General features: G+C 51.2%; 1 protein-coding gene across 4 annotated transcripts in view; it reads left to right on the top strand.

Moving 5' to 3' along the window:
• Window positions 1–11,343, top strand: part of LOC119956816 (AP-3 complex subunit beta-2) — a 154,846-nt gene extending 143,503 nt beyond the window's left edge. For 2 of the 4 annotated variants that reach the window (XM_038784265.1, XM_038784263.1), the window contains exons 25-27: window positions 841–938; window positions 8,772–8,910; window positions 11,146–11,296. In XM_038784265.1, coding sequence (XP_038640193.1) covers window positions 841–938; window positions 8,772–8,910; window positions 11,146–11,296 — 388 coding nt within the window. Of the gene's footprint in view, window positions 1–840; window positions 939–6,885; window positions 6,910–8,771; window positions 8,911–11,145 lie in introns of all 4 variants that reach the window. The other 2 variants (XM_038784264.1, XM_038784262.1) reach the window with 2 other exon arrangements.
• The last annotated feature ends 2,812 nt before the right edge of the window (window positions 11,344–14,155 follow it).

The following is a 14,155-nucleotide window of genomic DNA, read 5'->3' on the forward strand; positions in this document are numbered from 1 at the left end:
GCTTGAGGGGCCAAATGACCTCCTCCTGCTCCGAATTCATGTGTAATCTATCAAATGGGTGGCACAGTGGTTAGCACTGTTGCCTCACCGCGCCAGGAATCCCGGTTCAATTTCGGCCTCAGGTGACTGTCTGTTCAGTGTTTGAATATTCTCCCCGTGTGTGCGTGGGTTTCCTCCGGGTGCTCCGGTTTCCTCCCACAGTCCAAACATGTGCAGGTTAGGTGGATTGGCCGTGATAAATTGTCCCTCAGTGTCCAAAGATTAGATGGGGTTACAGGGATAGGGCGAGGGGAATGGGCCTAGGTTGGGGTACACTTTCACAGGGTCGATGCAAACTCAATGGGCCAAATGGCCTCCTTCTGCACTGTAGGGATTCTATGTTCTAAAATGCACACGAGCGGGCAGCACGGTGGCCTAGTGGTTAGCTCTGCTGCCTCACGGCGCTGAGATCCCAGGTTCGATCCCGGCTCTGGGTCACTGTCCATGTGGAGTTTGCACATTCTCCCCGTGTCTGCGTGGGTTTCACCCCCACAACCCAAAGATGTGCAGAGTAGGTGGCTTGGCCATGCTAAATTGCCCCTTAATTGGAAAAGATAATTGGGTAATCTAAATTTATTTTAAAAAATAAAGTGCACACTAGCAACAATTCAGGAGGAAACACATTAAATATATAAGACAGTACGTGGAGTGATTGGCTGATTTTAGACGCAAGTGTCTACTAGCTACGCTAAAAGAACGGGGCGAGATTTATGCAGTGCTTGTCACTGTTACAAACATAGGGATTAGGAGCATGAGTAATGTCATGCTGTGGGATTGAGTGTTTTCTTTTTTTTCTCTCAGCTCTCAGACCCGACAGTTTTATATGTCCATCCAGCCACCCGTGGGGGAGCTGATCATGCCTGTCTTCGTGACTGAGAACACTTTTAAAAAGGAACAAGGTGAGTGTCTCTTAAATACCCTCGCTACGAAGGGGGCGTCTCGACGCGTCGCAGATAAATGACTGCACTGCACTGGTTTAACACTGATAGTTCAGTGAGCAAATCCTTCGACTAAACGGTTATTCTGGCTGCCCCCTCCCTTCCCGATGATTTTTGTTTTTGCAGCACGGTGGCCTAGTGGTTAGCACAACCGCCTCACGGCGCTGAGGTCCCAGGTTCGATCCCGGCTCTGGGTCACTGTCCGTGTGGAGTTTGCACATTCTCCCCGTGTCTGCGTGGGTCTCACCCCCACAACCCAAAAATGTGCAGAGTAGGTGGATTGGCCACGCAAAATTGCCCCTTAATTGGAAAAAATAATTGGGTAATCTAAATTAAAAAAAAAAAAAAAAAAAAGTTTTTGCAAGGAAAAGAAGTACTCTATATATGAAGTTGATCACTTGAACCTCACTCTCTGTCTGAACTGTGACGAGTGAGGAACCTCTCTCTGCCTGAACTCGGAATCTGTCACGCTGTTTTATCCTCGGGTAGAAAATGCCCAGGATCACGTTTTTCTGAAAAGTTACTCTCTGGCGACTTCCTTGTTTCCGCCGCCCCTTGAGTCAACCAAAATTATATCACCGGGGCTAAAATCTCACTGCTGCAGTGCGTACAATTTATTCAAAACTGGACCTGAAATAGTTGACCATGAAGTTGTGGCTCAACAACCAGCTGGTTCGCCGCTGTTTCCGGGAGGAAGACGCCTGACCTCCCGACCTGGTCTGCCCCAAGTGTGACTCCTGACCCTGACCATTGCGGCCGACTCTCAAACGCCCCCCCCTGGTGGCGGCAGCAAAGCCAAGCGTGCACCCACAAAACCAGTGCCGGGCATTGCCAATGCCCCTCACGGGTCGGGTTCACCTCCCAACCCGATGCCGCTTGGCAGAATCACTCGATAGCCCAGGGCTAGTTCGGTTTCACACAACCGCTGGCAACAGCCGATTCCACCTCACTGGCAACCCTCCGCTGTTGCTAATGATCAGACTGGATGCACAAATTTCCTCCGATTAAATATTCATAGGATTAGAAATGTGAAAGCGCAGGAGGAACAATAGAACATTACAGCGCAGTACAGGCCCTTCGGCCCTCGATGTTGCGTCGACCTGTGAAACCCCTCTAAAGCCCATCTACGCTATTCCCTTATCATCCACATGTCTATCCAATGACCATTTAAATGCCCCTCATGTTGGTGAGTCCCTTATTGTTTTAGGCAGGGCATTCCACGCCCTTACTACTCTCTGAGTAAAGAACCTACCTCTGACATCTGTCCTATATCTATCTCCCCTTGAGGGCAGCACGGTAGCACAAGTGGATAGCACCGTGGCTTCACACGCCAGGGTCCCAGGTTCGATTCCCCGCTGGGTCACTGTCTGTGCAGAGTCTGCACATCCTCCCCGTGTCTGCGTGGGTTTCCTCCGGGTGCTCTGGTTTCCTCCCACAGTCCAAAGACATGCAGGTTAGGTGGATTGGCCATGATAAATTGCCCTTAGTGACGAAAAAGGTTAGGAGGGGTTGTTGGGTTACGGGGATAGGGTGGAAGTGAGGGCTTAAGTGGGTCGATGCAGACTCGATGAGCCGAGTGGCCTCCTTCTGCACTGTATGTTCTATGTTCTAGCCATCACCATCCGAGGAAAAAGGCTCTCATTGTCCACCCTATCTAATCCTCTGATCACCTTGTATGCCTCAATTAAGTCACCTCTTAACCTCCTTCTAACGAAAACAGCTTCAAGCTTTCCTCATAAGATCTTCCCTCCATACCAGGCAACATCCTGGTAAATCTCCTCTGTACCCTTTCCAAAGCTTCCACATCCTTCCTATAATGCGGCGACCAGAACTGCACGCAATACTCCAAATGCGGCCGCACCAGTTTTGTCCAACTGCAACGTGACCTCACGGCTCCGAAACTCAATCCCCCTACCAATAAAAGCTAAAAAGAATAAAGAAAAGTACAGCACAGGAACAGGCCCTTCGGCCCTCCAAGCCCGTGCAAAAAAGGAGGCCGGCTCAAGCCCATCGTGTCTGCACCAGCTCTCCGAGTGAGCCAATTCACTGAGTGCCACTCCCAACGCCTCCTCCTCGTAAACCTCCACATTCTCCCCCCCCCCCACTTCCTCGTAAACCTGCACATTCTCCGCCCTCCCCCCCTCCCCTCGCCGCCGCCACTTCCTCATAAACCTGCAGATTCTTCCTTCTCCAGGATCAGTCCAATTCCCTCTTTTAAGCCTCGATTAAACCGGCCTCCACCACACTCTCGGACAGTGCATTCCACACCATAACCCCTCGCTCTGTGGAAAAGGGCTCTCCTCCTTCTCCGTTGCTTATGTTGCCAATCTGTGCCTGCTCGTCCTCCCTCCTTCCGCGAGTGGGAACGGTTTCTCTCCGTCCAGACTCCTCATGGTTTTGGGAATACTGGGATGACTGAAGCCGTTATCTTCAGCCCCACTCCCTGGCAACCGATTCCATCCCCTCGCTGAGGCTGAATCAATATATACGCAACTTTGGTGTTATATTGACGACAAGGTGAGCAACTGGCCACATATCAATGCCATCACTAACACTGCCTGGTTTGACCTCCGGCATGGTGGCTCAGTGGTTAGCACTGCTGCCTCACCGTGCCAGGGGCTCGGGTTTGATTCTGGCCTCGTGTGTGTGTGTGTGTGTGTGTGTGTGTGTGTGTGTGTGTGTGTGTGTGTGTGTGTGTGTGTGTGTGTGTGTGTGTGTGTGTGTGTGTGTGTGTGGAGTCTTCACGTTCTCCACGTGTCTGCCTGAGTTTCCTCCGGATGCTCCGGTTTCCTCCCACAGTCCAAAGATGTGCGGGTTAGGTGGATTGGCCATGATAAATTGTCCCTTAAGTGTCCGGGGGGGGGGGGGGGTGCAGGATAGGTGACGTTACGGGGAGGGGGTGGAAACTAGGCCTAGGTAGAGTCCACTTTCGGAGAGTCGGTGCAGACTTGATGGGCCGAATGGCCTTTATCTGCAGCAATTTAGCGTGGCCAATCCACCTAACCTGCACATCTTTGGGTTGTGGGGGTGAAACCCACGCAGACACGGGGAGAATGTGCAAACTCCACACGGACAGTGACCCAGGGCCGGGATTCGAACCCGGGTCCTCAGCGCCGCAGTCCCAGTGCTATCCACACGCCGCCCGTGAAATTCTGATCTTACAGAGCAGGAGTAGGCCGCAGGCCTCTCAAGCCTGCTCCGCGCCATTCAATAAGATCATGGCTGATCTGATTTGTAAACCTCAACCCCCACGTTGTTGTCTTCCCACTACATCCCTACCTCAAATCTATCTGGCTCTGCCTTGAAAAAACATTCAAAGTCTCAGCTTACTCCGCCTTTGAGGAAAAGAGTTCCAGAGACTCAAAAACCCGCTGAGGCCAAAGATTCTCCTTGGCTCCGTCTACAATTAACATAACATAGAATTTACAGTGCAGAAGGAGGCCATTCGCCCCATCGAGTCTGCACCGGCTCTTGGAAAGAGCATCCTACCCAAGATCAACACCTCCACCCTATCCCCATAACCCAGTAGCCCTACCCAACACTAAGGGCAATTTTGGACACTAAGGGCAATTTATCATGGCCAATCCACCTAACCTGCACATCTTTGGACTGTGGGAGGAAACCGGAGGAAACCCACGCAGACACGGGGAGAACGTGCAGACTCCGCACAGACAGTGACCCAGCCGGGAATCGAACCTGGGACCCTGGAGCTGTGAAGCGATTATGCTATCCACAATGCTACCGTGCTGCCCGACAATGGGAGACCCCTTATCCTTATAGACTGACCACTAGTTCTAAAATCTCCCACAAGAAGAAACATCCCCTCCACATCCAACCTGTCAAAACTCACCAGGCCAAAGTTTTTGGGGGCAAAATCCTGCCCATCTGATTAATCATCTCGTAAGTCATCCTTTATTCTTCTGAACTCTAGTGGGCACGTGCCTAGACCGTCCAACCTTTGCTCACCTCACGTCTGGGACTGTTGTAGGCTCATTAATTGACGCCTTGATCAATGCAGCAACTCCGTGATCATTGCAGCGTACGCAACTACGAGGTTCGAAGGCGAATAAGGTGGGATTCTCTTTTCCGTTTGTTTTCTCACCAATGGTTCCAGCTGGACTGCCAGCCAGAGAATGCTGAAGACGTAACCGAACAATAACCCAATGGCTCAGCGCTCTGAGCTGACAGCAGTCCATTAACAAGATTTCTCACATTCCTCGCCAGCCAGCCGTTCCCTGGATGAGTCACGGAAACACGGCAGCCAGTTTGTGCACAGTAAGATCCCACAAACCGAAATAAGTAGGCAAGATTTGTTTTAATGATGTTTGCGGGATGAATATTGGTCAGGTCACCCAGGCAAAACTCCCTTGTTTTTCTCTGAACTTCAGCCATTGGGTGTTGCTTATGTCCAGGGCCGCACCTCTGACCGTGCAGCACTCCCTCAAGGTCCTGGAGTGGGACTTGAACTTGCGGTTTCGTGGTTGAGAGGTAGGAGCGCGACCCGTTGAGCCACAGTGGAGTGGGGCCCGTTTAGTTGTGTTGGCCAGAAGGCTGGTTCGTTGAGGGAGGCCAACATGGCAGGCTCAATTCCCGCTCCAGCTTATTCATTAAGGTCCCACCTTTCTCAACTTTGCCCCTCACTTGAGGTGTGGTGTCCCTTGGGTTAGATCACCTCCAGTCAGCTCTCTAAGGGAGAGCCTGTGGTCCTGTGCGACTGTGCTGAGTATACTATTGCTGAGAGGAATGGGCAAGGCAGTGAGGGGGGGGGGGGGGGATGTGGGCATCGCTGGCAATGCCAGCATTTGTTGCCCATCCCTAATTGCCCTTGAACTGAGTGGCACTTAGGAGTCAACCCACATTGCTGTCGATCTGGGGTCACATGTAAGCCAGACAGGGTAAGGATGGCAGATTTCCTTCCCTAAAGGACATTAGACTTTCAATTGTAGATTTTTATTGAATTCACTTGCCACCATCTGCCGTGGCAGGATTCGAACCCTGGTCTCCGGATTACCAGTCGAGCGACAATACCACTGCGCCACTGCCAAACCCAATGAGTTTTTAGAACAATTGACGATAACTGTCATGGTCGCCATTGGTGCAAAGAGCTTTCAATTCCAGGTCAGCTGTCGGTGACTTGAACCCGTGAATCCTGGGCATCAGCCCAGTCTTGGCTTTGAACTGCGCCCTTTAACCTCTAGCACCGAGGCTGAATTCATCATCACACTAGAGGGGCCGAAGGTCTTCTCCAGTCCTATAGGGAGTCAGTTGGTCGGAAAGCGAGGTTTGATGATGAACTCTTGTCCAAGGGGGTGCTCGCAACGACACTGACTGATACAGCACCTTAAATATAATCAAACGTCCCAAGGTGCTTCACAGAGCATTGTAAATCAGAATTCAATACCAGGCACTTGAGATATTAGGGCAGATGACCAACAACTTGGCCGAAGTGGTAGATTTTAAGGGGTGTCTTAAAGGAGGGGCATTTATTGTGCCTCACTGATTGGCCCTTGGGAAGTCCTGCGAGGTGGGGCAAAGTGCGAGGAGGTCATTTTAGAGCTTGAGGCCTGGACAACTGAAACAAGGCCACCAAGAGGCCACACTTGGAGGAGCGCAGACATCTCGGAGGGTTGTGGGAGTTTACAGACATTGGGGGAGGATTGAGGACGAGAATTTGAGAATCGTTGCTTGACCAGAAACCTTGGTCGGTCACGGCGAGTATGGTGGGGGAGGGGTTTGGAGGCAATGCGGGCAACTCTTCACGGAATGTAAGAGGAGGACAGTTTGCAAGGAGAGAAGTGAGCGAGAGGGGGATTCAGTTCGAAGTATGACCAATATAGTCTTCGAAGTCACAGTACGATTTTTTTTCTTTTACCACGTTGCACTTTGTTTTCCCCACTTGCTGTCATAGATCAACTCTTAAACCCCAGCGCCGGTAAGTAGACGCACCAAAAAAAAAAGTGCTCAGGGTGTAAAACATGTGGATGTCAAACCGTGCTGCACATTGTCCCTTTCCCCCACTTGTCGCTGTGTTTGTCTGTACTGTCCGTGCTTTGTTAGTGGTGGAGCATCACCTGATTCATGTCTTTGCTCTGTAGAGGATTGTCTTTTGAGACGAGTGGTGTTTGGCACACATCCCCGCCCACTCCCCCCTCTCTCGCCCCACCCACCCTCCCCCCCCCTCCCACCCCCACCCCACTCCCCCAGCTGGTTTAGTGCCTCACTTGGATGCGGTGAGGGTATTGCTGCTGCCTTGTGCACACGTTCCATTGCTTGCGCATGTGTCATCGTGAGGAAAATGATGCCATTGGCTGTTTGGCTGCTCTCATTTCCCGGGCGTCTAAGCAATGCGAAAACACGTGTGTGGGGTGGGGGGGGGGAGGACACTTGTGGAGACTTCCCCCAAGAGTTGGGGGGGAGGTGAATGCTGCTCTGGGAGCTCAGGGCAGCACGGTTGCACAGTGGTTAGCACTGCTGCCTCACAGCGGCAGGGGCGCGGGTTCAATTCCGGCTTTGGGCAACTGTCTGTGCGGAGTCTGCACGTTCTCCCCGTGTGTGCGTGGGTTTCCTCCGGGTGCTCCGGTTTCCTCCCACAGTCCAAAGATGTACAGGCTAGATGGATTGGCCATGTTCAAATTGCCCCCGAGTGTCAAAAGATGTACAGGTTAGGTGGATTCCCCCTCCTCCTCGCTCAGAAACTATTACCCTGCCATAGCCATTTTCTTTTCACCTCCTTGGCAGTGGCCTGAGGTAGGATTCTCTAAGACTAGGATCAACGCAGTGTCAGTGGATTGACTGAGCCCGCTGATCACCTGTGCCCAGAACTGGCAGGTGCCTGGCACTGAAATAAGTGCCTTTACCCTGAAGTCAAGAGAGAGTTCAAGGATTGCCACACCATTCTGTAATCAATCCCACCCACGCAATGTATCCAGCTGTGGATCACGGAGAGCGATACGGTGGTCCAGCTGGGTGGGATAGCCCAGCATGGAGCGAATGGACACATAATCCCTGTGGTTTTGCTGTAATCCTAGACTCCACTGCAGAGAGTATTGTGTGTTTTTATCACAGATAGGGGATTGTGTAGACAGGTTATGGGTTTACTTATTTAGACTAGGCACATAGGAAGATATGTATACATGGGTAAAAAGCATAAGGCCACCAGTGCTGTATGCGTGTTCTGCGTTGCAAAGCAAAGCGAGATTGCATGACACACTTCCTTTCTAATGATGTCATGCTGCAATCCCTTGAAGGCCCGTTACCACAGAGCAGGCCACGGAATATCGAAGGGGTGGACAGGTTCACAAACACCGATACATTCCCTGGGGCAATCCTTGTGTGGGTTAACCCGCCTGCTCTGACTTGAAAGCAGTTGTTTTTATTTTTGTCCTGAGAGTTTTGGTCCACCAGGAAAGCTCTTTGAGCTGGGCTGGAAGATTCCACCCGGTTGGTCAGTGTGTCAGCTGCCTCATCCTGCTGGGTCTTCTCACCGCCGCTGAATGGGAATGCGGATTCTCCCAGAGTTTTCCTGGTGGATTTGCAGGATCAGAGCCATTCCCAATCTTGCTTCTGCCCTCAGCAAGATCTCCCCACCCCTCCGGTCAAGAAAAAGAGATTAACGGGTCCGTTGTTAATTTCTTAACAAATGCCACCTCCTCGCTCCGAGCCTGAATTTCCAGCTTGAGCTCGGAGTTTCAGTGACGTTGACAGGGAAAGCCTTGTGCTTCTTAAGGGGCGAGGTGGAGAATTGAGGCATTTGGATAAGTGGTGTAACCGCGCCTCCCTCTCTCGGCAACACAGGGAAACTGATGGGAATGAATGAAATCAAGGAGAAATTGACCCTCCCAGAGCAATTCCGGAGCGACCAGGCCATCGTCCAGCGAGTGATGTCTATTGCTAACCTGGGGCGAGTGCCATGTGGACTGGACAATGAGTACAGGTAAATGGAGGGGCCTGAATTGATCAAATGTTTGCCCGAGTTTTAGTTCACCAGTTTTTATTGTTTGGGGGGTGGGGGTCAAGTTTCAAACGATCACATGTCTGCCACAGGAGACAAGGGTGCTGATTGATTGACTCTGATTGGCCAAGGCATTGCCGTGAAAAAAAACGATGATGGGCGTTGGTTACCTCAAGGAAGGCCTGAAGCGTACCGTCGGACGCAGCGTGCTCCCTCTCCAAGACCATCTGCCCACGAACGTACCCGCGGTAGAGGGGCAGTCAGTCGGGTCAGACAACCCCCTCGACGGCCCGCTGCCTGGACCTATTGTTGGCCACCTTCGCGAGGCCCAGGAGCGGGTTTACAAGGAGGGTCCTCCACTCTCCTCGCTCGCTTCCGCACAGGTTGACCCAGCATCAGGAGCATGGGGCTGAATTGCAACTAAAAATCGAAGAGCGATCCCCTATTTTTATGCTCTTTTAAGAACAATAAATAAAAACAAGAACAAAAATCACGAAAGCAAAATAATCAAAGAGGAGGTGCCAGGCCTGGCGAGGCACAGTGACTGAAACTAGAACCTTTTAAAATCAAATCAAAACGGTGTGTCCGGGGATAATGACGCACCTCAGCCCCTCCTCCGCCCACCAGTCATGGAAGACTTCGAGCGAACCGGTAGACGCCCTGTGCTCCCTTTCCAAGGCCACTCTGCTGCGAACATAGCTGCGGGAGAGGGAAAGACAGTCGAGTTGCAAGACTGCCCTGGATCTGTTGATGGCCCAACCCCAGGCCCAGGAGTAGGCTTACGAGGAGGCCCCCCCTGCCCTACTCTGCGTCATGTAACCAATGACGTGAGGTTGAAATGTAACCAGAAATTGAGGAACAATTCCCTAGTCATGTGCAATTTTTTTGAAAGAAGTAAAGAACAAATATATTAACAAATGAATAGGGGTGGCATCCCCTGAAAGGGGTACGATAACCAAAATAATTCTCATAGGAAAGTTAGCCAATTGAATTAATTATTTACACTCTTTTAATAAAACAAAACCAAAAAGAGCAATACGTTGAACAGAAATGACAGAGGATGACAGTCCCAGTGGGCCACTGCACCTAAAACAAAATACCAATGGAATCCCAACTAATTGAACCAATGTATCATTCCTGGGAGTGATGATGCCCCCGTGGTGCCCACCGGTCACCGCGTGCACCCTCCCCAAAGACCATTAATACCCATCACCTGTTTCTGAAATGAAAATCGCTTATTGTCACGAGTCGGCTTCGAATGAAGTTACTGTGAAAAGCCCCTAGTCGCCACATCCCGGCGCCTGTTCGGGGAGGCTGGTCCGGGAACCTCTCTGAAGCTTTTACAATATAGTTGACAAAATATTTAACATTTAGTAATGGTAATTGGATCGATTTCCCACGGGAGTGTGAGACCGAGGGGTGGCACGGTGGCGCAGTGGCTAGCATTGCTGCCTCACGGCACCGAGGATCCGGGTTCGAATCCCGGTCACTGTCTGTGTGGAGTTTGCACATTCTCCCCGTGGCTGCGTGGGTCTCACCCCCACAACCCAAAGATGTGCAGGGTAGCTGGATTGGCCATGCTAAATTGCCCCTTAACTGGGAAAATTAAATAAATAAATGAGGCGTGTGAGACCGATAATGTCGCACTGTTATCCTTTCCCACTATGCAAGTGCAGTTATCCCAGTAGTGGGTATACGTTACCCTTTACCCTTGGGGCTATGTGGCGTAAGCTCCTAGGTCCCCAAGAACTGATCTACCTGGCAATCTACACAACAGCGATAATGAGGAGACGGTGTGTGTGTGTTGTGGGGGGGGGGGGGGTCATCATTTCGCCAGAGGGGGCGGCTGAGGCAACAAAGACAAATGTTTAATTTGTTGGGGTAAAGAATGGAGGGGTGGGGGGCGCAGTGGGAATTAGCTTGAGCAAAGGGTCAGCACAGCCACAGCGAGATGAATGGCCTCCTGTCCTGTGACCCTCAATGGCTCCCCCCCCCCCCCCAACCACACCACCACCATCCCGAGCACAGCCCCGTGTTGAGCATCAGGAACTAGGCACCACAGTCAAAAGTTATTTTAATCGCTGTTAGTAATTTTGTAGTTATACACAAATGCAGTGCTGTTCATTTGAAGACCGCCGGTCTTTCATTGGGATCTTTGATGTGCTCTTAAACCGGCCTTGGACCGCCTGACCTGCTTTGTCTCCTCTTTCCTGGTAGGTTCGCTGCTCGAACGGTGAGTGGCGGCGCTTTGGTTCTTGTCACCCTGGTAACCCAAGATGGCGGCATGGCCCAGCTGACGATCAACTGTGAGAAGATGGTGATTGGTACCATGTTGGCGAAAGACATAATGCAGGCACTGACCCAATGATGCAGCTCACACACCTCTCGGTTTGGGAGGGGGAGTTGGGTGGGGGGGGGGTGTAAGTCGGGGGGAGGGGGAGTTGGAGGGGGGGGGTGTAAGTCGGGGGGGGGGGGGGGGGGGGCAGCTGACGCTCTTAAATCGCCCACAACCCACGAGCTACTCAGCAAACCACAGACGGCAGGAGAAACAGCCCGGCAGGAAGAACTTAGTTGTGGGGTGGGTGAACATAGAACATTACAGTGCAGAACATTAAGGGCAGCACGGTTGCATTGTGGATAGCACAATCGCTTCACAGCTCCAGGGTCCCAAGTTCGATTCCCGGCTTGGGTCGTTGTCTGTGCGGAGTCTGCACATTCTCCCCGTGTCTGCGTGGGTTTCCTCCGGGCACTCCGGTTTCCTCCCGCAGTCCAAAGATGTGCAGGTTGGGTGGATTGGCCATGATAAATTCCCCTTCGTGTCCAAAATTGCCCTTAGTGTTGGGTAGGGTTGCTGGGTTATGGGGAGAAGGTGGAGGTGTTAACCTTGGGTAGGTTGCTCTTTCTGGGAGCCGGTGCAGACTCGATGGGCCGAATGGCCTCCTTCTGCACTGTAAATTCTATGTATGTAAGAGTACAGGCCCTTCGGCCCTCAATGTTGCGCCGACCTGCGAAACCCATCTAAAGCCCATCTACACTAATCCCTTAACATCCATGTGTTAGGTGAGCGTTCCTTCTACGGTTAGGGTTGCCCAGCCTTCCAGGTGTTGGCCTGGAATCTCCAGGAATTGAAGATCAATCTCCAAGATGCTGCTGCGCCCGACCCTTGAGAAAAAACACTAAGAACATTCCCCCCCCCCCACCCCAATTTTACTTGACAATTTCTCATTTCCAGATATAAAAATATCAAAAATGGGGAGGGAAGGAAAGTTTTTGGATTGACGCAGGTATCTTCCAATTGGGTAATGAGTCTTTGAAATGAAATGAAATGAAAATCGCTTATTGTCACGAGTGGACTTCAATGAAGTTACTGTGAAAAGCCCCTAGTCGCCACATTCCGGCGCCTGTCCGGGGAGGCTGGTACGGGAATCGAACCGTGCTGCTGGCCTGCTTGAAAAGCCAGCGATTTAGCCCAGTGAGCTAAACCAGACCCTTTGTGCGTTCCAATTGGCGTAGGAAGGCCGTATGCCACAAGGAGGGATGTGTTGGCCGACTAATGGTTGGAGCGTGGGGGCGAGTCATGTGATGAAACCTCCAGGACCACATTCAATCACAGTTGGCAACTCCATCTCTGTCGGCCCTTCCATCGCACCCGGGGCCCTGGCGTCTTCCTGAAGCTGCGTAAAGTTGAGCAATCAGCCCTTTGACCTTCTTCACTCCCGTGAAGAATTTTGATTTGTATTGGCGGTGAGGGCCAGTGAATCTGGATTCACCACCCCCACCACCACCACCCCTCTCCCCAGTTCTATTTGATACCTTGCCGACAGCGAGGTCAATGGTAACTCAGTGGGATTTTGCTCACTTGTGCGCACTTCTTTTGTTATTCCTTCCAACCCCAAGCACACTGCCTCTCTCTCCTCTATTAAGACTTTAACCTACCTCTGTCACCAGGGTCTTAGCGACACCTACCCCCACCCCCTGACCTGAGTCTCCTGGAACGATTTACATTCTAACAACGAGGTACTCCGTCTCCTGGGCTGCTCCGATGTAGAATTGTGATTGTTTAGAAATTGGTTGCCGATGTGACATACGTCAAACTCGACCTAAACCACAAGCAAATGGGTCACCGAGAGCTTCCATCTCATGCATTTCCCGCTCCGCACCACAAGTACTAAACGTCGCTGTGAGAATCAATCTTTTCCAAAGATGCTTTTGTTCAGCTTTGAAGACACATTTATTGAGGGGTTTTTTGGCCGTTGAGACAAATAATGATGAGAGGCTGGTTTAGCTCACTGGGCTAAATCGCTGGCTTTTCAAGCAGACCAAGCAGGCCAGCAGCACGGTTCGATTCCCGTACCAGCCACCCTGGACAGGCGCCGGAATGTGGCGACTAGGGGCTTTTCACAGTAACTTCATTGAAGCCTACTCGTGACAATAAGCGATTTTCATTTTCATTTTCATATTTCTCAATTTCCTCTCGACGAGAGAATCCCTGGGGTGACGTCTCATCGTTCTCTGTTGGCAGGAGCTATAGCCAGCCCCTCTCCTGGGCTTGACTGGGACAGGGACTTGCCGCTCCTTTGAGATAACCTCCTCGATCGGTCCTGAGACAGGAAGCACCCACTCGATCCAAGTGAGAGCCAATGGAGAGAGCCCAGCGTTTGGGCAGGGTAATACTGTCGGCGTGAGTCAGAGGCAGACAATTTGGGTTTGGGGGGCAGATTTTCCAAAATGGGAACAGGGCCTGGGCCTGGGCAAGATTCGGGCCTGCGGGTTGGGCTGCAAGAGCGGACTATAGGGTGCAGACAAGTAAGCGATTGGTCCATAGCAATCACTTTGACTGATGATACAAACAACCATGTGACTCCCGTTGGCCAATGAGATGATTAGAATAAAGAAGCTATGAATCATACAGATCCAAGAACTAAACAGATTTCTACTGAGGCAAAGCCTAAATTATACAAAAAAAACTCCAATTTAATGCTTTAAAGAAAATATCAGTCGAATCACCTGCGATATTTCACAATCAAAACCAAAGTTTGATCTTTAGATGAAGTGGGTTTATTAAAAGGCACTAATTGGACTAGATCGTGTAGATGCCATTCAATCACCCATTTTTGAGTCGTACATAGAACATACAGTGCAGAAGGACAGCATACAAGATGATCAGAGGATTAGATAGGGTGGACAGTGAGAGCCTTTTTCCTCGGATGGTGATGTCTAGCACAAG

The sequence above is a fragment of the Scyliorhinus canicula genome, chromosome 24 (assembly GCF_902713615.1).
Source record: "Scyliorhinus canicula chromosome 24, sScyCan1.1, whole genome shotgun sequence".
Classification (NCBI taxonomy): Eukaryota; Metazoa; Chordata; class Chondrichthyes; order Carcharhiniformes; family Scyliorhinidae; genus Scyliorhinus; species Scyliorhinus canicula.